This window comes from Lemur catta, chromosome 15 (assembly GCF_020740605.2).
Source record: "Lemur catta isolate mLemCat1 chromosome 15, mLemCat1.pri, whole genome shotgun sequence".
NCBI lineage: Eukaryota > Metazoa > Chordata > Mammalia > Primates > Lemuridae > Lemur > Lemur catta.
Genome location: NC_059142.1, coordinates 53,733,188 through 53,758,488, shown reverse-complemented (window position 1 = coordinate 53,758,488; position 25,301 = coordinate 53,733,188). Strand labels below are relative to the sequence as shown.

At 61.0% G+C, this 25,301-nt stretch overlaps 1 protein-coding gene and 1 long non-coding RNA gene across 10 annotated transcripts in view; one reads left to right on the top strand and one right to left on the bottom strand.

Annotated features, from left to right (window-relative positions):
- Positions 1-25,301, bottom strand: part of SEPTIN9 (septin 9) — a 156,409-nt gene that overhangs the window by 16,418 nt on the left and 114,690 nt on the right. Inside the window, exon 1 of one of the 9 annotated variants that reach the window (XM_045569544.1) lies at positions 19,891-20,133. The exons of 5 other annotated variants lie outside the window; for them this stretch is intronic. Coding sequence is in view for 1 of the 4 variants with exons in the window: in XM_045569543.1 (XP_045425499.1) it covers positions 17,078-17,093 (16 nt within the window). In the remaining 3 variants the exon portion in view is untranslated. Of the gene's footprint in view, positions 1-17,077; positions 17,171-19,205; positions 19,266-19,669; positions 19,686-19,890; positions 20,134-25,301 lie in introns of those variants that run through there. 3 more of the 9 variants (XM_045569546.1, XM_045569547.1, XM_045569543.1) reach the window with 3 other exon arrangements.
- LOC123650633 lies at positions 19,307-22,650 on the top strand. Its single transcript, XR_006739445.1, has 2 exons — positions 19,307-19,342; positions 20,378-22,650. It is a non-coding gene; the product is annotated as an uncharacterized LOC123650633 (long non-coding RNA).

Here is a 25,301-nt window from a genome sequence, read left to right as displayed (position 1 = left end):
CCAGCTCCCGGCCCAGCTCCCAGCCCAGCTCCCGGCCCAGCTGCCGGCCCAGCTCCCGGCCCAACTCTAGCCCAGCTCTAGCCCAGCTCCCAGCCCAGCTCTAGCCCAGCTCCCGGCCCAGCTCCAGCCCAGCTCCCGGCCCAGCTCCCAGCCCAGCTCCCGGCCCAGCTGCCGGCCCAGCTCCAGCCCAACTCTAGCCCAGCTCCAGCCCAGCTCCCGGCCCAGCTCCCGGCCCAGCTCCCAGCCCAGCTCCAGCCCAGCTCCCAGCCCAGCTCCCAGCCCAGCTCCCAGCCCAGCTCCAGCCCAGCTCCCAGCCCAGCTCCCAGCCCAGCTCCCAGCCCAGCTCCAGCCCAGCTGCCGGCCCAGCTCCAGCCCAGCTCCCAGCCCAGCTCCCAGCCCAGCTCCAGCCCAGCTCCAGCCCAGCTGCCAGCCCAGCTCCAGCCCAGCTCTAGCCCAGCTCCCAGCCCAGCTCTAGCCCAGCTCCCGGCCCAGCTCCCGGCCCAGCTCCCGGCCCAGCTCCCAGCCCAGCTCCCGGCCCAGCTGCCGGCCCAGCTCCCGGCCCAACTCTAGCCCAGCTCTAGCCCAGCTCCCAGCCCAGCTCTAGCCCAGCTCCCGGCCCAGCTCCAGCCCAGCTCCCGGCCCAGCTCCCAGCCCAGCTCCAGCCCAGCTGCCGGCCCAGCTCCAGCCCAACTCTAGCCCAGCTCCAGCCCAGCTCCCGGCCCAGCTCCCGGCCCAGCTCCCAGCCCAGCTCCAGCCCAGCTCCCAGCCCAGCTCCAGCCCGGTTCCCGGCCCAGCTCCAGCCCGGCTCCCGGCCCAGCTCCCCGCCCAGCTCCCGGCCCAGCTCCAGGCCCAGCTCCCGGCCCAGCTCCAGGCCCAGCTCCCGGCCCAGCCAGCAGCACAAAGCAGCTACTCAAGAAACAGCTACACCACCCATCAGCAGGTGCACGGATAAACCAAACACAGTAAGTCCACACCGTGGCATATTACTCAGCTACAACACAGACAAACTTTGAAAAAGACCACATATCGTATGATTCCGTTTATATGAAATGTCCAGAACAGGCAGATCTATAGAGACAGAGAGCAGATTAGTGGTTGCCAGGGTTGGGTCAGGGGAGTGACTATTTACTAAGTATGGAGTTTCCTTTTGGGGAGAAAATGCTCTGGAATTAGAGGCGATAGTTAAACAATGTTGTGAATAAATGCCGCTGAACTGTACACTCTAAATGGGGGAATTGTACGGTGTGGGAATTGTATCTCAATTAAAGGGGGGGAGGGAGGGGGCAGGAAGGCATTTCTAGTGGGGCTGCTGGGGAAGAGCCCGGCTGTGCCAGGAGTGCTCACCAGCCGGCTTCACAGCTCAGCGGACAGCTGAAGCCCAGTGCCAACACTCCAGCCAGTGTCCTGGGCAAGCGCCCTGTCATTTCCCAGCTAGGACGTTTCTGGCGGTGGCCACCAGCCGGAGGTGCCTGTGGCAGAAGACCTCGATAGTTTCTCTCTGCAGGTTCCCATTCTGAACCCAGGCCTTGTGCCGGGGCCCATCCGCCACTCCCTGGCAGGAGAGCCCTCTCCGCCATAGGCTGGTGGCAGCTGGCCATCGGGCCTGTGACTCTGCCCATCTTAGGGACCTGTTCCCTCCTTCCCCCAGGTGCCCACGGGGCTGTCTTTTCTCCAGAGTTGACAGTGGGTCTAAGGAGGAAGAACGGGGCTGTAATACACACAGGTCCTGAGCCTGCACCATCTGGGGACATTTGCACCAAGGGACAAATCCTCACCCCACCCACCCCGGGACCTGCCAAGGATGACAGAATCAGATCGCCGTCTGTGGCTTGCTGGGCAGCGGCTGGGGACACACATCTGGCTAGGAGACGGCCCCCAGGAGGAGGTAGCTAGTGGATGTGTCACATTTTGGGGACACTTACACTTCATGAGTGTCAGAGCCGACCCTGGCCCACTTGGCCAGGCAGCGGCGGGAGGAGGCTTGGCACGGCAGGCTCTCCAGCCTGACTTAGAAACCATCACCCGGGGCCACCCTTCTCTGTCCCACCCCTCCCTGTCTATCTTGCTGCCTGTCTGCATCCCAGAAATGTCCACTCAAGTCCCATCAACCTTGCTGGCCAAACGCAGAGGCGGAGCTGCGGGGGCAATGGCTCCCAGCTCCAGGGAGCAGCCACGTGGCACCCGTGTGACAGCTGGACCCGTACCCCCAGGACAAAGCACTCGGGGTAAAGTCAATGCCATCCCCCATCTCAGCCCAATCCAACCCACGCACAGCTCCTAGAACCCAGGACCGGACATCCACATCCCCAAACACCTTGCTCATCCCCTCCCGCAGCCCCTGAGCAGAATGCATGGCCACCTGGCCACAGCAGGACAGCCAGGGTCGCCAAGCAGATCCAGGTGGACCCACGCAGGGTCCAGACGGCGGGACACCAGGGGCACTGGTCCCACCCTGCCAGCCATCCAGGCATCTGTCTGGGAGAAAGCTGCTGCGTCTCCACCTGGCGTCCTCCCCATGCACCTTCCTTCCTGCCATCCCCAGGCTCCGTGGAGTCAGGACCCCGGGACCACCGCCTGCCTGCAGCTGCACAGCCATCTGCAGACCCCCAGAGCACCCCGAGCCCATGCAAAGGCATCGGATCCCATAAATCTGTAATGCTCTCTGTCCCCTGCGAGGGGCTTTTTAAAGGTGAGTGAGTCCCCATGCAGATAACGCCAGGGGGACAGAGTGACCTGAGTTGCTTGTTCCTCCTCTCCTACCTCCCTGGGTGCCAGCAAAGCCCTCTGGGTCCCAGCTAACCCCCGGGGGAGTCCTGCCAGGCAACCAGGTGGGCCTGCCTCCCCTCCCACAGAGCCTGCACCCTGCTCCCGGCGGAGCAGCCTCCCACAACCGCAACTGAGAAACGATCTGTGTGGTGTCCTCTCACCACGCCCCCCACGGAGGATCCCTGAAGCCGGACACCGCATGCATCACGCTCACTCCCGCACGGCCTTGTTCAGAGCAGTGCTGGGCTCACGGCAAGTCCCGGCGAAAAGTTTGCTGAATGAATGAACAAATGAAGGAACCATTCGATCCCAGTCGCTAATCCCAGCATCTACTGGGGCTCGCTCTGTGCCAGGCGCTATTCCAAATACTGTGCATGAACTAACTCGAAGCGTCACAACAACCCCGTAAGGTAGATACTGTTATCACCTAATTTCACAGATGAGGAAACTGAGGTCAGCAGTGCTTCTGTCACTTATGAGGGTCACAGCCCTGGTGAGTGGTGGGCAGGTGACCTCCCTGGCTGGGTCCTTGAGCCCCATGGAAAGGCTGAAGGGTTCCCTGCAGCCAAGACCCAGAGGTGCAGGACGCAGGCACGGGGAGCTGGGCCAGAGTCCGCAGCTGCCAGGAGGGGACCCCACCCCGCAGGCCGCGAGGATTATCAGGCCTCTTCCCAGGGTTGGGGAGCCCAGGCCTGTCAAGGGGCATTAGCACTTTAATTTCCACAACTTCGAGAAAGGCGCCTATAACCATCTGCTGGGCTTGGTGTGGGGTCCCTGATTCCCAGGGCTGCCCATGGCTTTCCCAGGACACTGGTGCTTCTGCTGACAAACACTGGGGCACCAGAGGTCCCACCTCCCAAACAAGGAGGCAGAGCAGATCCAGGGCCTCCACCAAAGGCAGACATGGAAATGCTTCCCTCAGTTGAAAACTCCACCGCCAGGAGGCCACCCTAGGTTGAGCTAACAAAATCCACAGACTCCTCAAAGATGACTCCTCAAAGATGACTCCTTGCTTCTGGTATGAGTGAGTGGGTGGAGGGAGAAGCTATTGTTCAGGAAATGCAGGTAAAGGGAAAGACAATGGGAAGGCGACAGGGCTGGAAACTGCACACAAGTGCAGAAGTGGGCAGGCCCTGGCGAAGGAACTGCTCTGCAACAAGATGTTAAAGAAATGGCCATAAACAATAATGGTAGAAAATGATACCAGGGTCCTAGTGGACCAAGACCACAACATTGATTCATTTGACAAATATTTATTGAGTACCTACAACCTAGTAATAAAAAGGTGACCCCACAGGCTTCTGAGCAGTCCGAATGGAAACAGTGGTGGCACATAGGACCATGAAGTTCAGTTACACAAACGTTTATTAGCCAAGACTCCCAGACAGATTGGAAGTCACCTCTTACATGCAAGGAACTCACAGTCCGATACAGTGGCACAGGACTTCTATGCGTCAGAAACCTCTTTTAGAAGCTGATAAAAAGCAAGGAAAGTACACATTGAAGACAGATAGATACATACACAAATATATTTGGACAACATAGAAAGTTCAGAGAACCCCAAGGTCGGTAGAGCCCAAATTAAAAAATAACTTGGTCTAATGAGAACTTAGAATTTAATCGGGTTATCTCTGAACTACCTTTAGCACCCTAACTTTTGTCAACTCACACAGAGAAATTCTGGGTTCCACAGGTAGAGATGGGGGAGGGAACGTTAAAAAAAAAAATTATTAAAGGTGGGAAATTAGTCCGAGAAAGAGGGAATGAGGAGATGGCTGAGGCCATGGCCAGCTGGTCTCCACCCCGAGCCTGCAGGAGGCTGGAGCCGCAGCAGGAGCAGGGAGACCAGGGGACTCAACGCGGGTGGGCAGAGAAGACGAGGACTGTCATTCTCTGGAGGGCTCTGAAAACGGGCTCTTTCCCTGCTACTCAACTCTGCTTTCCACTGTGTTGTGTTCCTATTAACCTCCCCCAGCTACTACGAAAGCCCGTAAATGTCACGGGGACTTCCTGTTCTCTTCTAAAGATGGAAACGCTGAATATAAATGACCAAATTTTGCAAATTTGTGCAGGCGGGGATCAAGGACTGAATTTTAAAAGTGCACATGCTCATCTAATTTGCCAAGTAACTCCAAATCAAATTACACTTCGCACTTTGTCCGGGGCAGGAAGTGTCTCCTCAACGTCTGGTTAGGACCCTGGACGCCAGAAATCTGAGACTTTGCCCTCCCGCTTAGAAACGGAGCACAACGGCTCCGGCCCCTCCAGAGAAGGACAAGGATTTGCAGAGAGCCGCGTTTTTCTCCCAGTTGGAGCTCTTTCCTGTTTCCAAGACTTAACACAAAATTGCAGTTTTAGGGTTTCCTTGCGAATGTCTTCGAACGTTTTCTCCTTTTCCAGGAGCTACAAGGCAGAGAAGGGCTCACCAGACCCCCTGCCCTGTGCAGGACCCGGGAGAGGCAGGGCGCACGGGACAGTCCCCATCCGGACTCCTTCATACATTCAGGACCCTGGGGTGCCCCAGGGCAGAGGCAGGAGTCCCCCCTCTTCCTGCAGGCCAAGCTCCTCCAGCCCTACCCTCCCAAACACTTTAAAGCAAACTCGTCTATTGTCGAAGAAAGAATCCCAAGAAGCTGCGTTTCTGCCAGCACAGGGTTGCAATCGCCCCAGCCCAGCCGGGAAAGTCAGAGTTGGACGAAGTCCAAGGCTCACCACACTACCCACCCCTCTGGAAGAGGCCCTCTCTGTTCTTTCACTTGCACGCCCTCCCTGCTGGGTTTTTCACCGGGCTCCGGACTATTGAGACATCAATCTCTGGTCAGAGTGAGCTCCAACCTGCAAACCCTCGCCATTCACTTCCTAAAAAGCCGCCCCTAGCACTTAGGCTGCGAGAAGCGGGCCACGGATGACCCTCCGACTTCCTGTGTCCGGGTTCATTTTTTTATTGCATTTTCCACCGCCCCCTTGCCTGGCCCGGGCGCTGGAGCGGGTCCACTGCAGAGGCAGACCGGGAATGTGCTTCCATGCCTCCTCCCACCCCAGGAACCTTCCAGCAGGAGCGGCCCCCACCCCAAAGCAATCGCGAGATCCAGCCCCTGCCAGCCCTCCGGCTGCCTCCAAAGTGGCCAAATGACCACAGAGATTCCGTTAGTTCTTGGCAAATATCTGCAAAGTTAAAAAGAAAAGCTCCTCCCCCAGGGACGGTGGACATTGGCCATGGGTTGCAGGCCAGAATTTCCTCTTATCTGGGATGTCCCCCTGGGGGGCAGAGCCTCCCCGCCCTGCCCCCTCTCCTATCAGCGGGGCTGTCAGCAGATATACACCAGAGCCCAGTGGTGACACGCAGGCAGGGCTGGGGGCTCTGCCCGCCCCAACTTATGAAATCATCTGAAATAACACAAAGTAGACAAGGGTCTCCGGGGTGCAGCAGGGTGTCCCCTACCGGAGCTGAGTGGGGAAAAAGCTTTTCCCCCAAAGACATCAAGCAACTGCCGTGTCCTGCGCAGATCAGCTCAGGCCCTGGGGACGGCGGAGGCTGCCTAGTGCCCAGGCTGCTTCAGGGAGCAGGGGGCTGAGGCAGGGCAGGGAGGGGCAGGGCAGGGAGGGGCACATTCCTAGGCCCTGAGTGGGAGGCTGACCACATGACCCCTAACGGAGGGAGGAAGACATCTCCTGCACAGTCTGATTCCACAGGGCAAGGTTCGGGGGACGGGGGCGGTGGGGGAGGGTGGCAACATCAGGTGCCCCCATCCAGGCAGCACCGCTCTGGGCAGGGAGAGGTGGGACCCCGGAGCCGTTTTCTCTCCCCATCTCCAGGCCCTGCCCCGGGGGTCTTCCTACCCAGGAGGGTGGGGAGTAGGAGGGCTGGAAGCAGTGGGCCCACAGTGCCGGCCATCGGCCTGGGACCCCGCAGGGCCCTTACATGGCACGTGGCTTCCTAAGTCTCACCTGTGTAGGCAGCCCACCTGGACTGGGCCCACCTCACAGCAGAGCGTCTGGAACACAGACCCCCCCCCCCCCGCCTCCCTGCTCCCCCACGGGCACCAATCAGCTGAGTGGAGGAGCCTTGTGAAAGTGCATGACGCACCTTCCGAGCGCACAGCCTGGTGACTTCCAATGTGAGGATGGGGACGGACGGACAGTGGGATGGGTGAGTGGGTGGATGGCTGGAAGGGTGGAAAGACGGCAGCCGGGTGGACGGATGTGGCCCCCCCAGGGAGGCTCCTGCTCCCTTACCCCAGGCTCTCCCCAGGAAGCAGCAGCGTGCGGGGACCGCCTCGGGCCGGCCACTTTTGTCGCCCCTGGAACATGCCCGGCGGATGCTGCCAGTGCACAGGCACCAGCCCAGGGCGGTCGGGCACCAGGAAGAAGCAGGTGTGCGTGGCCCTCGCCAGCCAGCCCCACCTGCCCGGCCGCCTGCAGCGTGGCCCGAGGTTCTGACGCACCAACCTGGCGGCTCCTGTGGCTGTTACGATGCTGCAGCCTGTCCCCAGGCCCCACTGTGCCAGGCCCTCTGCTCTCCTGGGTGGCACGGCCGCTGCCATCCTCAAGTCTGGGTGTCGGAAAAGCATCTCGAACTGAACATGCCCCAGACTCTAGGCCTCCCCCATCCCAGTTATTCCAGCCAGAAACCCAGGGCCCACCCCCTTTCCGGTACCCCAGAGTCCATCAGCTTTCACCCACTGTATCTCCAGGTGGTCGCTGGGCTGCCCAGCTCAGGGCCATCTGCACTGCAAGCCACTGCCGTTAACCACCTCCACCCAGTCCTTTCTCCTCGAAGCACCAGGGGGACGGTTTAAAACCTACACCGATCGGATCATTTCCCTGTGTGAAACCATGACTGGTTTCCATCGCACCTGGGAGGTGGAATCCTGTTCTACCACTAACATGCTGTGGACCCTGAGCAAGTAACTTAACCTCTCTGTGCCTCATGCTGGGGATCCAATGAGATATTTACAAAGCACATAGTCCGGTGCCTGGCACAGTAAATGCTCAAAGGCTTTGTTAATAAAACACACGCCCCCATCCAGCTCTCCAGTTTCTAGCACGCACCACCTGGCTACCTTTCAGCTCTCTCAGCAGGATGCCCGCAGAGCTCCTCCCTGCCCTGCTGTCCTTCCCGCTGGCTGGTCTTCCCAGGATGCGACTCCATCCCGGGGCCCTCCGTGCCCTCCCCTGGCCCAGCCCACACGCTCCCCACTGGGTGGGGGCTCCCTGGGTCTGTCTCGCTCCTGCTCGGGAAACCGGGCACGTCGGACACGCCCAGTAAGATGCCCTCGCGAATGAATGAACCAACAGTCACCGCTGGCCTTCCCCCACCCCCCGCCCTGGCCCACCCAGGTGATGCCTGCTCCCTCCGTGGGGCCTCGCTGGCCAGCGTCCTTTCCCACGGCTCCCCCGGGCTTTCGGTGTGTGGTGGCATGTGAATGAGCTGTTAACGATTTCCGGTTTCCATCATCCTTGCGGAGCCACAGAGCACTGAGGCGGAAGGAAGGACGGATGGACGGATGTCCTGGGACAGCTGAGGGGGGCTGTTCAGGAAATGGTCACTGGGGGACGCGACGCCCCGTGGGGCAGGGACTGGGTGGCCTAGCTGGCCTGTGGCCAGGGACCGTAATCCCGACCCCCTCCTGCTCCCTAAGCCGGCGCTGGACTCAGGCCCTGGGGACCCTCCCGGGATGGAGCAACACAGACACAGTACGGGCTCCGGCGGCAGGACAGGCAGGGCCGGTGGCCGGAGGTTCAAGGGGACACCCCACTGAGTCCAGACACTGAGACCTTGGCCGGGCCACTGCCCACGCTGAGGAGGAGTCCCTGGTCACCAGGTGCTGCCTGGAACACACACCACCAAGCCCGTGTCTTCGGAGACACCAGCTGGGAGTCGGACTTTACAGCCCGAGGGTGACTTGTCCCCAGTGCCCACCCATCTGTCGTCCCACAGGAAAAGCAGGAGACGCGACACACGGCCAGCCCACGCTGCAGAGGGACCCAGCTAACTGGCAAACTGGGTTTGTTAGCTGGGCACCAAAGGAGCACCGGCCCTTGGGCTGACTGTGGACAGCACTTCACAGTTTGCGAGCCGCTCCCACTTAAGGCGTCCCCTCCTGCCTTCCGCGGAGTCTGCACGCCCTAAGCCGCTGAGACTTTGGAAATCAGACCAAAGCAGCTGAACTGCAGTAATACTGTGTTCTTACAAACACTGCAAAGACAAAGTTAAATGAGGGGGTCTCCCGCTGCCCAGATCCCACAGGCCTGCTGGGCCAGCCCACCCTCCACCCTCCCCTTCTCCCCCTCCTCCTCCCCCCCACTCCCCTGAGGACCCAGGGCCTGGGGCTGACCTACTGTGGACGGGTGACCTCCGGGAAGAAGTGCCGGGCTTCTTCCACTCAGTGGCCGGTGGCTCAGGCAGCCAAGATAGGACCTGGCAGCCAGGGTGGGAGCCTGTCCCCTCCCAGGCCCCCTCCAGCCCGCAGCTCCGGGAAGGAGCCACATTCATATGTTAATTTCTCCCTGTACAGGGAGAGACAGGGAGGGCCCGGGAGGCTGCCCGGCAAGGGGAGGGGATCTGGCCTAGGCCTGAGCTCGGCCAGGCTGCACCCCTCATGAGCCAGCAGGCTGGGGAGTGGGCACGCAATGCGGGCGGGGTGGGGGCCTGTGCCTGGCATGCCGAGTGGTGGTTTACAGTGACAGTGGGCACGGCACACACGTTTTACAGATTACCTTGTGTGTGACACATGGAACAGTCCAGAAACGCTGTGGCACGTGGCTCCCCCAGACTCCGGCCCTGGGAAGGGCCACCCCCAGGAAGGTCCTATCTCCCCTGGGCTGAGGCTGGCCTGGGGGGTGGGAGGGAAATCCTCTCAGAAAAACAAAGTCACTTCCCCCAGCCCCAGCCCCCCACTGGGGTGGGTCACCAAACCCACCCACTCCCTCCACCCCACTTCCTCTTTCACTCTGCAACTGGCTCACCCACCCCACGCCTCCCGGGCTCCTGCAGAAAGTACAAACCTTCCACGTCCCCTTTCTGACTCCTCTGGGCCCTGAGCACCCAGGGGACACTAGGAGTTAGTCGCCAGGACCCTGCTGCAGATCCAAAGGGCTACTCTGTCCCCACGCCCCACCCCACCCATGTTCGCTCCTCGCTGCGGACCCCGGGCCCTCGGGAGAGCTGCACCTCCTGCTATGACACAAGCTCCGAGGGAAAAGTGCAGGACGGAGCACAACAGTCACCCCCGCCAGGCCTGGCACCGGCCAAAGGCAGGTCTGCTGAGCCGCACGACCCGGCCGTCACCCGAGAGAGATGAAAACACACGTTCACACAAAACCTGTGCGCCGGCACTCACTGCAGCGCTTGTCACAACACCCAAAAGTGAAAACAAGACCAAATGCCATCACCCACTGAAGGGGGAAAGAAAATGTGGTCTATCCACACAGGGGAACATTACTCAGCCACAAAAAAGAACGAAGTACGAACACATGCCACAATGCAGAGGGGCCTTGAAAATATTACCCCAAGTGAAAGAAGACAGACACAAAAGCCACACATTTTGTGGTTCCATTTATATCAAGTATCTAGAATAGGTAAATTCGTAGAGGCAGAAAGCAGATTAGAGGTTGCCAAGTGCTGGGGGGGCAGTTGGTAATGGGGACTGAATACCAGTGGGTACGGGGGCTCTTTCGGGATGACGGAGTGTGCTGGGATTAGACAGTGGTGATGGTTAATTTCACGTCAACTTGACTGGGCTATGGGGTGCCCAGATATTTGGTCAAACACTACTCTGGCTGTGTCTATGAGGTGCTTTCGGATGAGTTTAACCTTTAAGTGGGTAAGCCGGGTAATGTAGATTTCGCTCCCTAATGTGGGTGGGCCTCGTCCAATCAGCAGGGTTCAGAACAGGCTACCCCAAAATACGGTGCCTGGGCGTACTGAATATTGTCAGCTGAAGGAATGTGAGCAATGTCAGCACTCCCTGACCTCCTCCTCTCCGAAGCAGGTCACAAGCCCTCATGTGAGAGGTACCCCCCCTACACTCAGGGGAAAGGAGCCCCCTTCTTTCTGAAGATGGGGGGCTCAGAGAGGGATCCGGACGCATCCCCAGCTTGTGCTCCGAGCCCACACTCTTCCATCCCATCACATTTCCCACGATGTCCTGCTCTTCGTCAAACCCAGAATAAATTTCTTTGGGTCTTCGCTTCCTCGCGAAGGCTCCCGTGCCAGGCAAACCTACGTCACACGTACTGACATGCTTTTCTTCCGCCAATCTCTCTCTGTCGGCCTAATTCATACGGTCCCAGCCAATGCTCTGAAACGGGCAGAAGGAAAAGGTTTTGCTTTCCTCGAATGGATTTTGCTCTATTCAGGCCTTTGCGATTTTGTTAACAAAGGCCCAGATAGACCAAAAAGACTGGCCCTCCCTGGAGTGCAAACGAATTCTGCCTCCTGGTACCTCCAAACTAGAACATACGCTTTTTCCTGCCTTCTTCAGACGCGAACTGACACAGGCTCTGCCTGGTCTCGAGCCTGCCAGCCGTGGGGCGGGACACCGGCAGCCCCCTCGGACTCAGCTCGCCAACTGACCCTGCAAATCTTGGCATGTGCCAACCCCCACAATCAGGTGAGCCGATTCCTTATAAATCTTTTTATCTGCACGTGTGGACACACACACACCTTCTGCTGGCTCTGTTCAGTGACCCTGTGAACAGACTGGAACCGCTGAGTTGTGTACTTTGAAGACCTGAATTTTATGGCATGTGAATCACAGCTGAATAAAACTATTATTAAAAAAACCAACAGCAGCAAAGAGCTGCGAGCTGTGTGCCCCCCTGCCCAGGTGTCCCCAGCCTCCGGAGACGCTGCCAGGCATCCCGATGGCACCCGGCTCCATGCACCCCCTTCAGGCCTGCAGTCAGGGGCGGGCGGGGGTCCCCGGCCTGGCACCACTCCCTTCCCCCACCCTGCAATGGACACGGGGGACTCGTCGGGGGGTTTTAAATGGGCCCTGGGTGCCCCGCTCTGGATCCGTTAAGTCCCAGAACGACTCCTTTTAGGTAAAGAAGGAAGCCATAAACCCCAACTTGAAAGGACGGGCGGGGGCGGGGGTGGCAATAAAAAATCCAGCCGGTCAGAAACTGGAAGGGTCCAACTCAGTTCGTCTCCAGCGTCTCTGGGCAGGAGGGACAAGAGGGGAAAACCGGCTCCCAAGACACCCCGCTCTACACCCCACTCCCGGTACTCCAGAACCAGCCGTGCACGGCAGCGGCAGCCAGGACCCCGGCCTGGCAGGTCCCTGCCCTGGCAGGTCCCCATGTCCCCTACTGAAGGCGCCAGGAGTGGGGGCTGCCCAGCAGGGCCAAGAGGAGCAGCAGCAGTGTGGGGGGGGCGCAGACCTGGGATTTCCTGGGCCATCTCCGGCGGGACCCACTCCAAATCCGGAAGAAGCCCAAGCCCTCTCCCTCCCCATATCCCAAACCCCAACAACGCCAGCCAGGAGCCTCAATGGACGAGAGAAGATTCAAGGGAGCTCCACTTTCAGGGTGGCACAGGCCTCTGGATGGCTCAGGTTTAATCGTAACTTTAAACTTGGATGGTGCCATGAGCTCCGTCCTCCCCAGCAGACCCCAGAGAGCCCCACCGTGGCCTGGGGCAGAGCCAGCTCAGTGTACCCAGGTCGGGGGGCTGCCCTGTCCCCGCCCCACCAACACCTGGGCCCCTCAGGGGACCAGCCTCCCTTCTCTGAGTCATGTCTCCCCATAAGCCTACGAAAGGGCAGCACAGAAGAATGTGGAAACTGAGTCACGCACAGAGAGGTCATGCGTTTGCTTCTCCTTCCGCGGCCCACAGGGGCCTGGCCGGGGCTGTGCTCTGGAGCTGGTCCCAGGAGTCTGGGGAGACAGGACCAGGTGGTCCAGGTCAACGTTAGCCCTGGGGGAGGACACTGGGAAGGGCGGGAAGGGCCAAGGACTTCACCCCAGGTGGGCCGCAGCAGCTGGCGGCGGGGGGGGGCCCAGGGGTGGCAGCACCCAGGTGGCCTGAGGAGCAGCAGGAGCAGGCTCGGGTGTGGGGCCACCGAGGCTTCCCTCGCCACCTCCTAGACACGGGGGCCCACACCCCTGGAGTCCCTCCTCTGCCCCCACACCCGGAATGCGGAGCCGCCCTCCCCCTGTCCCCGCATCGGAGGGGTCATCCTCCCAGATCTCTGGCAAAATTCGGGGGGCCCAGAACGCATCCCACGTGCCCCTGGGCCACGCAGCCTTTGCTGAGTCCTGGCCTTCCCGGGGGCGTCTCACCTGAGAACCAGGTGTGTGCTCATCACCCAAGTGAATCAGAAGCTTCCGGAAGGCCCATCTTGCATGTCCCCCACACACTCGGCCCAGGGCTGCCACACAGCGGGACTGGGCAACTGCAGCAGCCACGGCGGGTGACACACACCGGGCACACTCTGTGCCGGCCCCGTGCTGCGCCGCGGCTGTTCACCTCCCCACGTCCTCACGAAGCAGGAACCACCATTTTCCATTTCTCAGACAGAAGGTGGCTGCGAGAGGGCGAGGAGCACATCTAAGGCCACGTGGTTGGTAAAAGGACCCAGCCGTTCACCCAGCCACGCGGGCGCCGCCTCCCTGCACCGACTGACTTTACTGAGTTCTTAGGGGCTCCTGACGCGGGCCCAGTCCCGGCGTCCTGCGGTGGCCTGGTTAGCAGAGGCCAGGCTGGCACCTGGGCCAGGGCTCCTGACGCAGACAGGCCACAGCGGCAGCCACGGTGAAGTCTTTGCTCCTCTTCCTGCCGTTCTTGTCTCCGCAGGACCCTCGCCAGAGCCACACGCCCTCCCTCTGCTCCCCGACCTTCCACCTTCCATCCAGAGCCACCAAGCCCCACCGGGATGCCAGGCCCCACCCCGAGGCTCTGCTCTCTCAGAACCGACCCTCGACCCCTGCTGCCTTCAAGGGCTCTCAGCCCCGCTGGGGCGCCAAGCAGCCAGGAGGGGCCCACACTGGGTGCAGGGCGGCGGGGAGGGGCTGAGCTGCGGGGCGGAGGCCCTGCTCCACCAGCCACCACCCAGACACCTTCCCACCCTCGCTGGGCTCTGCTGAGCGAGCAAAAGCAGGAGGAAGACACTAGGGGGTAGACAGCGGCTGTGCCATGAACCCGATACGTTCCTGGAGAGCCGGAGGACACCAACCGGAAGATGTTACAATGGCCCTCACTGGGGACTCCTGCGGCCCCTCTAAGGAGGTGGAGGCACAAAGCCCAGCTCCCCCTTCAGGGCGGGTCCAGGGGGCTCTGGCCGGGGCCACAGGGCAGCGAGCACATGGATTTGCATGGGGCGCGCTGGCCTGGGGCGAGGCGGACAGTGGACATGGCTCGGAGTCAGCTTCAACCTCATTTACTCTCCAATTAATTGTCTATAACAAACAAGTCATTTATTCCTTAAGTCACCAACTAAACGCCTCATAGTGACCTCCCTGCTCACTGACCGAGCCCAGCGGTGCCCGGAGTGAACCACGTTCGGAGGGACGGGCACGCTGAGGACCACCCAGACCTCCCCTCCCACCCCTGGAGTGTGGGCTGAACCCCACTATGTAGGAAATTCAGTGTGGACCACGTTTCCACCACTAGGGACTATTCCAGAAGGCAAGAGGAGGGGGCTTGCCTTTTCACCACTCTGGGCTAGAGGGTTTGAGGATGTGACTTGGGACCGGGACCCGCCCTCCTCCCTAGAGAAGAGGCTCAGAGGGTGCCCCGCCAAGGCCCAGCGCCTGACCCCAAACTCACTCAACGCCCAGCTCAGGTCCTCTGGGCCTCCCACAGCGAGGTTCACCCAGCTGACCCCTCAGGAATGCGGCACCTCTGGGGGAGCTGGGGCGGCTGCAGCAAAGTTCCCTGCCAGGGCGGGGGGCCCGAGGCATGGTCCCTGCAGTGCTGCTTCTCCACCAGCGGCCTGCTGGGCCAGCAGGAGCTCGGAGGCTTGGCAGAGGTCCCACGGGACCAGCCTGGACGTGGGGCTCTCCATGGGCAGCCGGGGCCAAGGGCCTTGACTCTGCAGATAAGAGCAGGTGACGCTGTGCCACCAGATGTCAAGCAGCACCAGGCCCTGTGCAGCCACCATCAAATTTCCTCTTAGATGTCCCCATTTCACTGAGCCACAGAGTCCACGAGGACAAGCAGGAGTCTGAGAACCCCACGGCTTAGATCTGCCCGGTCACCGGGACAGCTCCATGGTGGCTTCATTCAGCTGTGGTCTCACTAGGTCATCGGGAAGCCCACGCTGGTCACTGGGGCCTGGTACTGGCCGTGGGGTTCTGGCCCTGGCCCCGGGCCCAGCGCTGAGGACTCTGACAGCGGAACCACGGGACGGTGGACAACAGCGACACATCAGCAGAGCGTGTGCTTTGCGCCTGGCCACGGTGGCTCCAACACTGCGCCCTCGCCCACCGCGGGCCCTGGTGCCGGGGAGCAAGGCCAGGAGGACAGGAGGCCGCACCTGCCCCGCACACAGCTCCCCTGTGCTCCGGGGGGGGGGGGGCTGCGGCCCCTCCTCCGCGGCTCTCTGTGTCCCCCGCCCGGCCCCCCAGCTACAGACAACAGCAATTCTCCCCCCACTCAGCAGGGCCACTGTCCAGCCTGTCCTCAGTCTTCAGGGCCCACAGACGACCCCGGCAATGGGCCGGGTTTCCTCCGGCCAGGAACATGAGGCACAAGGGACATCGGTGCCATCCCAGGGACCCCACTACTCACAGGGGAGGGGAAGCGGGGCCGGGGGGACGCACTGGAATCCCAGAAGAAACGCTGCTCTTCCACCTGTTTCCTTAAAGCGCTCCAAGGAGACCCGGCGCCCAGCGCAGGCAGAGCCACCATGCTCACAGAAACCACAAAGTACTTGGATAAAAGTTGAAAATCTGTGGTCACCATTCATTCATTCAGACTTCAGCTGTGCAAGCACTTATCACACGGGGACACAGAGACCAGGAAAACACAGTCACCACCTAAGTGCTAGTGGGAGAGAGGACACGGGCACAGGCTCAGGACTGAGTCTGTCCCCGTATCTCCTGGTCCCTCTGGTCCCTGGTGACAGGCACCTGGGACAAAGCCTGGAAGATAAGATAAGAGATAAGGATCTGGAAGGAGGGCGGACCTCTGTGCACATTCCACTGGGGACACAGGCAAGGACAACCGTTCAGTGACCTTTCAGATGACCAGTCACTGGGCATCCACTGAGCAGGCTGGGGGTGGCAGGCCCTGCGGGGGGCGGGGGGCACAGGCCCGGGAAGGGGCTGCTGCAAGCCAGGCTCACCAACAGAGCAGGGGGCCCCACAGCAGCCGTGAACCTCCTTCCTGAAGGCCATGCATGGGTCAGGGGTCAGTGTTGGTGACTCCAACGTCGCCCCCCCCAGGCCCAATCTGGAGTTGGGCTTCCAAGTGCAGCCTTGTGCCCTGCCTCCAGCTTTAGGAGAGGGACAAGAAATTTCAGGGTGCTTCTACCCACCATCTAGTTACTGAGCCTGAATGAAAGCATTTACAAATTGCATTTTGGCAGCTGGCCAGGGAGGGGGCTGACGGGTTTGTCACCTCATCTTTCAGGCCTTTTGCAACAACCACCCCCCAGCAAAACTGAGGCCCAGCCCCTTCCCCAGCGGGCAGATCATTTAACTCCGCTCTGGAGGTCCATGGGGGAGCTCTAGAGGGTGCCAGGGCCCCTCTCTTCCTGCACCCCTCAGAGCCTGGGGGGGAGGGTGCGGTTCCCAGTGCGAGGAAAGAGAAGAGAAAGAGGCTGAGTCTTGTAGGGCAACCCCCCACCGCTGTGCAGGTTCCCACAAGGCTCCTAACGAGCCCCAAGAGCTGGGCAGGCAGAGATCTGGGGCGCCGAGTGTGCCAGAACCTCCCCACCTCGCAGGCGGGGGCAAGAGGGACCCTCGCTGGCCTGTAATTAGACCCACACCGACCCAGCCGATTCCTCGTAAAACAAACTCGCCCGGGGAGCGTTCCTGGGAAGGCTTCCGAAGGCTCCACGGAGCTCGCGGGGGCAGGTCCCTGCCTGTCCGGGAACCAGGCTGGCGCTCAACAAACAATCGAAGCTCAGGGCTGGAGGCAGAGGCTGGGGATGGGGGCCCAGCCAAGGCCCACGCGTTCTGCAGGAAGCATCTTCCCCAAAGACCCTCCAGGGTCACCAGCCCCAGGCCACGTCCGGCCCCCACGCCTTCCCAAAGCCCAGCTGGTGTGGACGACGTATGCTACGGTGGGGGCCGGGGGGAGTCCCTGAAGCTCACCCAGGCAGGGGTGTGGGGTGAGCACTGAGCAAGCACCAGCCCTTACCCTCATAGGCTAACATAAAGTCGTTCTTCCCACACACTCGGCCAGTGAGAGCAGGCGGAAGCCCAGAAACACCCGGGGTGGGATGGGAAGGATGGGAAAGCCGGCACAGGCTGAAATGTGCAGGGAATCAGATAACGGAAGTGCGCTGGCCACAGTGACCATGGTGACCAGCTTCTTAAAGAGCCTGAGACCTTTGACACCAGCAGGGAAGTGCTGCCCCAGGCTGGTGGGGGCTGCAGGGGCCTCACCCTATCTGACAAGAGAGCTCAGCACAGCCTGTGGCACAACAGGAAGTCGGGGAGGCCAGGCTGGGGGTGGGGACTCAGCCGACGGAGACTGTGGCTGCCCAGATGGGTGCAGGGCTCCTGTCCTTGAAGTCCAGGGCAGCGGATCTGCGCCCACAGGCCCACCTTTGCCTTGGGGCGGTGGTCGGGCCACGGCACTTGGTACGGTCTTCCCACCAGCACAGGGCCCCTGGGGCAGAAGTCCTGTCTCCTCCGTGTCAGAACGCCCCGCATCCCCTACCACGCGCACAGTAGGTCCTCCCCACGCGCCAGCTGACGTGGCCCCATCATGGTTGCAACGGCCGCCCACAGCAGCAGGGGCTGGTGAAGCAGACACAACGCGGCCCACATGACAGTGTCGCGGGTGCCCCAACACAGAAATGACCAGGGAACAGGAGGGTGGGCCGGGGCCCGGCGACCACACAGGTCCCCAGAAACGGGCACTAAAAAGTTGAACCACACCAGAGACCGCCGGCAGCCACAGCTCAGCCCCTAAGAGATCTGGGAAGCAAGGACCCTACCTCTCCAAAGGGGACTCCAAAGAGGGGCTGGCCCCACCCCCGACGGTTAAACAAACACCCTCTTCTTCCTACTTCCGGAAAAAGAGCCCCTTGGGTGGCCAGGAGGAGCAGGCCAAACAGAATGACATTTAGGTAAACACCAGGAGGCCCGTTAAGTTTCAAGGTAGAGCAACAATGAATGGCGGAGAACCACACCCCACCGTGAGGGACTGTTCTACGTCCTCCTCCTCCTCCTCTAATGGGTTTTCTGTGTGGGATCCAAACCCAGTTGCGATGGTGCTGTCCAGAACAGATCTGCCAGAAACCCACCGCGCAGCCCGCTTCCGGGTGGCACATGTCCCTCAAGCAAAGGACCTCAAACTTCTCTTCGGTGAGCAGAGAGATGCTCCCTGAACCTCGGAGAAAAATGCAGCAGATTCCACATCAGAAAGGAGAGAGAAGGGACAGGGATGAAGTGCAGCAGGCTGAGCCGTGGCAGTCCCCAGGGGACATTAGGGAGGGAGTTTCGGCACAGATGGCACTGCCTCCGAAGCACCTTGTCCCGCCCTGCTTTGGTGCCAGGGCCACATTCAGCGTTGGCCGCAGGGGTTTTGGTCTCAGGGTTCTCCCACTGTAGGGGGTTTTGATCTCAGGTTCCCCCAACGTCCCAGCTCGGCTGAAAAGCCCTCCTGCCCTGCTCAGGGACACGGCTCAGGACGGCGGACACCCACTCTCCACTCTCCAGGAAGGCACACGCACAGCAGCCCCCAGCGACACCCTGCCTGCTCGCTCCCTGCACACCCCGAGGACATCCCAGGAATCCAGAGCCAGAGGCGGCAGTGACTTCCCGGATCACGGTGCCACCGGCACCCTGCATTTCTAGTGTCGGTGGAAACTAATCTCCGCCGTCTTCAGGAGCCCAAGGGCTGATGATGTGGGCGTCTGAGCTGAGCGATTTTAAGCGAAAGCGGTGGCCAATTCGCATTTCTTCCGGGCCCTCCCGAAAGTCAGGGAAGCCCCTTGCAAAAGGGAAACACATTCCAAGAAACTTCCAACAGGAGGAGAACTTAACCACTCAGCTTAGTTGGCCAAATATTTACAAAGAGATAGCTGTGACCACACAAAGCCCTTTTCTTCTATTCTGCGACCGAAAATCTGGTCCCCGCGTGGAGACCGTCCCCCGCCACCCCTCTCCCGGGAACCCGGGGCTGTCCTGCCGCCCGAGGCCCGGGCCGGGGCCGCCGAGGCTCCCGGCCCCACCGCTGCTGTAGCCATCAGGGGCGCACCCCCCGGAGGCCCCCCAGCGCGGTGCGAAGCTGGGGAGAACAAAGGAGCGAGACTCACCCGGCAGCGGAGAGTCGGCAGCGCTGGACGCCGAGCGCGGCGGCCCGCCCACCGGGTCACATGGCTCGGAGCCGAGCAGAGGATCAAAGGGGCTTTGTGGCCGCGGAACAAGGAGCCTCCCAGAGCGCGGAGCAGAGGTAGGGAGGGACGCGGCTGCCTGGGAAGGGAGGCTCGGCGGGCGCTGCTCCGAGGGGGCAGGGCGAGGGGAGCAGGAGGAGGGCACAGGCGGAGAGAGGGGTGCCCGGCTGCTGGCGCTGGAGCAGCAGAGACACCAAGGAGCCGGCCTCAGAGTCACCCCATGGTGGGGGGGGTCACCCTGGAGGAAAGTGACTTGGTCCCTGGGAAGAGCAACTGGGAAGAGGCTGCCCTGGCCCTTGCCAAAGTCCGTGCCCCTGCAGAGCCGCTGTCCCTCCCCTCAGCCAGGACCCGACACGGTCCTGGGCACCCTCTCTCCCTGTGCCCACCTGCTCAGACATCGCCACACCTGGGCTCTCGGGTCCCAGGGCCAGCCGACCCCGAAAGCCACGCAGACCTGCAGCCCCGAGCCCCACAGCCACGCCTCCGGGCAACCCAGGTCAGCGCAGCCCGGGGTCCACCTACCAGGCATGCGAGGCCACCCGACCACGTCAGGGCCACGTCAGGGCCAGGGAGCAGGAGAGCAAGGGGCCGGGCAGGGGGTGCTCACCCTGAGCTGCTCTCCCGGAGCCTCCGGAATCCTCTGGATCTGGCTTAGGCTCCTCCAGCTTCTCCAGCCCCTGGGGGGCCAGTGAGTCAGTCTCTGCCTCCCCCTCCCCGCAGGCCTTTGGGATGTGCTGGGACCCGGCAGGGCACAGGGGAGGGGGTCCCTGGAGGACGGAGCTGGCCCTGCTGGGGCTGGGCCTGGACGCTGGGATCTGCCAGACCCAGCTCAAGGCCACAACCTCTGACCCCAAGTGAGTCACTCCCAGCACGTGGCCACTCCCACTGCAGGGGAGCATGCCTGGGAGGGGCTGGTTCCCGGGTTTCTGGGGGCAGGGAGTGACCAGTTCAGGTGGAAAGGAGCCTTTGGTGACTCCTGGGAAGGGCCCCTCCTAGGGCCACGGCTGAATTCGCAAAGCTGTGCCCACGCCCCAGCCCCTGCGGGGCCGGGTGTTCACTGGGCTCCCCACACTTCCACCTTTCCATTCCCACAGGTCCCCACCCCACTGGCCACACAGGCAGGCTCGCCATGTCCCGCCTGTCACCCTCCAGGCTTCTCGGAATCCAGCTTGTCCTCAGCAGCAGTCACTGGCCATTCTGACCCCGGCTGCTTCCCGCCCCTGATGCCCAGCCTTCCCCCAAAGGCCTCCTGGACTTGGGGTTTGTCATAACGGCTTTGGGGGCTGCCACCACTGGTCTCTGGGCACTGGGCCACAGTGTCAGGGAAGGGACTGCACGTCCTTGTTCCCGTCTTAATGGGAGGGAGGCCAGTGGCAGATCAGAGACGTGGGTTCTGAGTCAAACACTGGAATCCAAGGCCCCCTGGCCCATCACTCCACATCTGCGAACTTTGACCTTCCTGTAAAACGGGCACATCCACTCCCCAGAATTAAAGCAAGACATGCGTGTCCAGACCAGGAAGAGCAACCACTCAAAATGTACGGCTTCCCTTTCCTCCCCGAAGGAAGCTGACTTCCCCAGGACAGGGAGTGGGGAGGGTCTGTCCTCTCCACCACCTGCAGCCCGGCCCACTGGGCCCTGAAGGGCAAATGCAGGTAGCAGGGACGGAGGGTGCCAGGAGGGACCCCTGTCTGGCCAGGTGCCAGGTCAACACCAGCCTCAAACCTGCGGCCTCCACCCCACGCCTGCCCCTGTGGGCAGAGTCTTCCTTCCCTGGCACTGTTCTCTGAACCTCCTTTCCTCTGTCTCTGGCCTCCATTTGTCCCCCAGCTGTCTGGCCCCCCGGCCCCCTCCACCTTCTGCCGGATTCCTGCCCTGAGAGGCAGCAGCGTGGGTGCTCTGCCAAGTGGCCGCCCCTCTCCCAGTGTCCCCTGGCTGGTCCCTGGGCGAGGGTCTCCAGACCACGGGAGAGGGAACCCCGGGCCTGGGGCCACTACTCCCACACAGGGCTTCTGTCCTCCGGCGCTTCTCAGAGTTCCTGCCGCTCAACCCACACTCGGCATGGGGAGTGCAGCCTGACGCCTGCTCTGCTGCCCCTCGGTCCACTGTGGCCACGGCTGTAACCGTAACTTTTCTAGCAGCCACGTTATAAAAGGTAATGTCACCTGACAGGTGACATTAATATATTTTACTTAACCTAATACAGCCGAAACACTATCAGTTCGACATGAGTCAGTATAAAAACGACGGAGATGTCTCACACTGTTTTCCCATGCGAATGCCCTGCGGTCCAGTGTGCCTGTCACACTCACGCCACCTCTCGACTGGGACGAGCCACGTTTCAAGGCTCAGCGGCCATTTGCAGCCAGTGGCTACCGTGCGGGACCCCACAGCCCTCGATTCTATCCCAGGATTACTCCTGATCACCCCCAGGATTACTCCCGATCAGCGGGAGCGCTGACGTGGGCCGGGTTGTCACTTGAGCCTCCCAGAGGCCCCTCTCAGCACCACGTCTCCAGGCCACACTTAGGAGAGGACACAGGACACGGCTCGGTGAGACACAGTGCTGAGGCCACCAATCCCTGCCTGCACCAGTGTCGCCCGGGACATCCTGGGCACATTTCTCAGGTTTCACTGTCAGAAAGAAAGAGCACAGCTGCTCCTGAGACACTGATTCACCAGACACCCGCCAAGCATCCTTTGGACTATTCTAATGAAATCAACCATGGCGACTGCCGACCCCTCCCTCTCCCCAGTGTCCCCATCCATTTACCTGGCTCACAGGTGCTCAGGCCAGACGAACCCCTGGCTCAAAGGCAGCGGCCACGGGCTCGTGGGGCCTGGCTGGAACGGGTGAGCTAGGCCACTGGAATGTCCCCCAGGAGTGTGGAGTTAGCAACTTTTTGGTGGGGGGCCCTGAAGCTTAGAGCCATGCAGACTGGAGGCTGTGAAACTATTTGGGGCCATTTGCAAGGAGGCTACTCGGGTGGGGCCCCAAGAGCGGAGCGAGGGGAGGACCGTGTGGCCCATCCAAGCCCGTCAACTCCTGCCCTTCTGGAGGCCTAGGTGTTCCACACGCCGGCTCCTCTGCACGTGGCCTCCCAATAACCAACTCATCGTGCTGGTGTTTGTTTATTTTAAAGTCGCATAGAATTGCGCTTATTAAAAGAGAATTCATAGAGACAGAAAGCAGACTGGTGGCTGCCAAGGGCGAGGGGAGGGGGGCTGAGGTTTCCTTTCGGGGCGATGGAAAGGTCTGGCGTTAGACAGTGGTCGTGGCTGCACAACACCGCCAGTGTACAAAATGTCACTAGCGGTGATTGTATGTTCTGCGTATTTTAACACAATAAAAACATTTAAAAATGAATCTAATGTGTCCTTTTGTTCCCTTAATCCTGTTCATTTTATTGTTTTATACCTTAAAACCCAAAGGCCCCTACGACAAATCCCGAGGTGGGACACTGCCCTCCCCAGCCTGTGAGTGTCCCCCTCTCTGGCAGGAGGGGCTCTGCAGGTGTCACTGAAGATGGTGAGACGAACAGATGCGTGGATGGGACTTAAATGTAATCACACGTGTCCTTAGACGGGAGAGGCTCTGGCAGTTTGGCTACAGAGGAGAGGCCTCGTGATGACGGGGCAGAGGCTCCAGTGATGCCCCTGCAGGCCCAGGGCGAGGGGCCACCGAAAGCTGGAGGAGGCAGGAGTGGGTTCTCTCACGGAGCCTCCGGAGGGAACCAGCCCAGCGACCGCAGCCAGGTGAGAGTGACGTCAGACGTCTGACCTCCAGAACGGCAAGAGTAAGTTTCTGAGCTTGTGGTGGTAGCTACAGCTGCAACAGGCAGCTAGCACAGCCCCCATCCACACCTCCACCTCCGTAACAGGAGTTTCCCTGTAGACGAGAAAACACTCGGGCTGGGGGGTAACTCACTCAAGGCCACGCAGCCAGTGAGTGGGGACAAGATCCCTTCCAGGCCCCAGTGGGATCACCCCGATTTTCCAAGGCTGCTGCTCCTGGGCTCCTCCGAGCTTGAGCCGCATGCACAAGACTCGTCCCAAAGCTGAGGACGTGCCCTTTGCTGGGCGCCAGGCTGACAGCAGTTGAAAGAGGCCTCTATGGTGTCCTTGCCACTTGCCCACCCGCCCACAGCAACACCACTGTCATGACGATGCCCCCCATACAGCGGTCACAAGGGAGGTGGCAGCATCGGGCAGCCTGTCCTGCAGCAGGGTCCTACCCTGGAAGCCGCAGGGGACAGTCGGGGTCTATCTACCTCCAACCGAGACAACTGGGAGAAGGGCACAGCAGTCTCAGAGGCCAACACCTGCCAGGAAATGCAGGGACACCCACATGCTGCTGTAGCACCAGCAACATGGCAGCAGCAAGAAAGAGGGGATGTGGTTTTCAGAGCTTCCGCCCCCACCATCCGCCAGCACACACATGTGAGCATGCACACAGGCACAAACGTGCGCTCACGCGCATGCACACACACACAGACACGCGCACACACACACACAGTTCCCAGGCCCCGCACTCCTCCTGCCAGGCTTCTTGGCCCACGCACAGCCAGGTTTTGAGCACAAAGCTCAGCCTTCCCTGCCAGCTCTTTCCAACCCACCCTGGGCAACACCCCTGTGGGATGCAGCAGATGCTTCCCGTCAAATGCCAAGAAAAATATCCCTCCCTCTCCCCCGTGGGCCGGGGCTGGGCTCCTGCACCGGGGAGTGCGGGGCAGGGCTGGGCGGGCAGGGGTGTGCGTCTGAGGGCCGACGTGCACGTACAGCCCACTTGCCTCCCTGCGGGCCCACCTGGAGAAGGTGCTGGGAGCACCCAGCAGCCCCTGCCGTCCCTGGGGTGGGCAGGCTGGGGGTGCCCAGGCAGGTGTGCTGGGAGCAAGCAGCCTCCGCAAGGTTTCTCTCCGGGGCAGGGCAGCAGTGGGCCGGCTGTTCTGTCACTTTCGGGGATGTCTTCCTTTTTCTTCCAGTTCCTTCTCACTCAGCCTGGGAGAACGTTCAGGCTGCCCCAGTCTCAAAAACAAGCAACCCCCCTTCCTTCGGCCCAGCTATCTCCTCAGACTATGGACTCACACCCTGTCTGAACAACCCAACCTCTTGAAAGCTGGTCTACACAGCGGCTTCTATCTTCCCACTAGCCACCCACTCACTTCTTAACCCGCCCAGTCTGGCGTCTGCCCATCCTGCTGCTAAAACTGGGCTCTTGAAAAACGTCCATGGCCAATACCCTCCCCACCCTCTCTGACCCCACAGGCCTAGAGCAGCTGTCCCTCCCCCCCTTCCCTAGTGTAGGAGTGTGGACAGCTCCCAAGGGGCCCCTCACCCTCCACTTAGTCTCCTGGGGCAACCACACCTCCGTCCCCAGCTCCCACTCAGCTCTCCCACTTCTGAGACTCAGGTACCCGCTGCCACCCTGCCCCGCCACGTCCTGCAGGCCTGTGCCGCAGGTCAGCCCCTTCCCGCCCGGCCCAGGGGCTAGGCCTGGCCCATGGCCACTCCCCGACTCCCACTTCCTGTCTTGCTCCTCTGCACCCACGCAGGACCCTGCTCAACGACCCCCCTACTTTGCCACTCCTTCTCCCTAACAGCTTCTGAGCTCCTCTGTCTAAATCCAAGTTCTGCCCTTGCACTCGAGGACCCCTGCGATCCGGACATCCCGTCTTTGAGCCTGGATTCCCGCTCTTTTCTAAGGACCCCACACTCTTCAGCCAGGCCCATAGTCTCCCAAACACCACCTGGTAAAATCCCCGCCCTGCCTCCTCCATCCCACAGGGCCGCCACCCCCAGGGACACACCCCGACGTGGAGTCTGCCGGCTGACCCCAGCACCTGTCTGGGGGCCTCGGTGGCAGTCGGGCACCCTTTCTTCCTCTCTACGGAGCAACCACCTCCTCCGTTAGCTTCAATCTGCCTGCTCCCCCCTCTTGCAAAGCTATCGTCATATCGACAGTGTGTCTTGTAAATTCTTTGATGATCTCTTAAAGGATGACTTATTATTAAAACATGT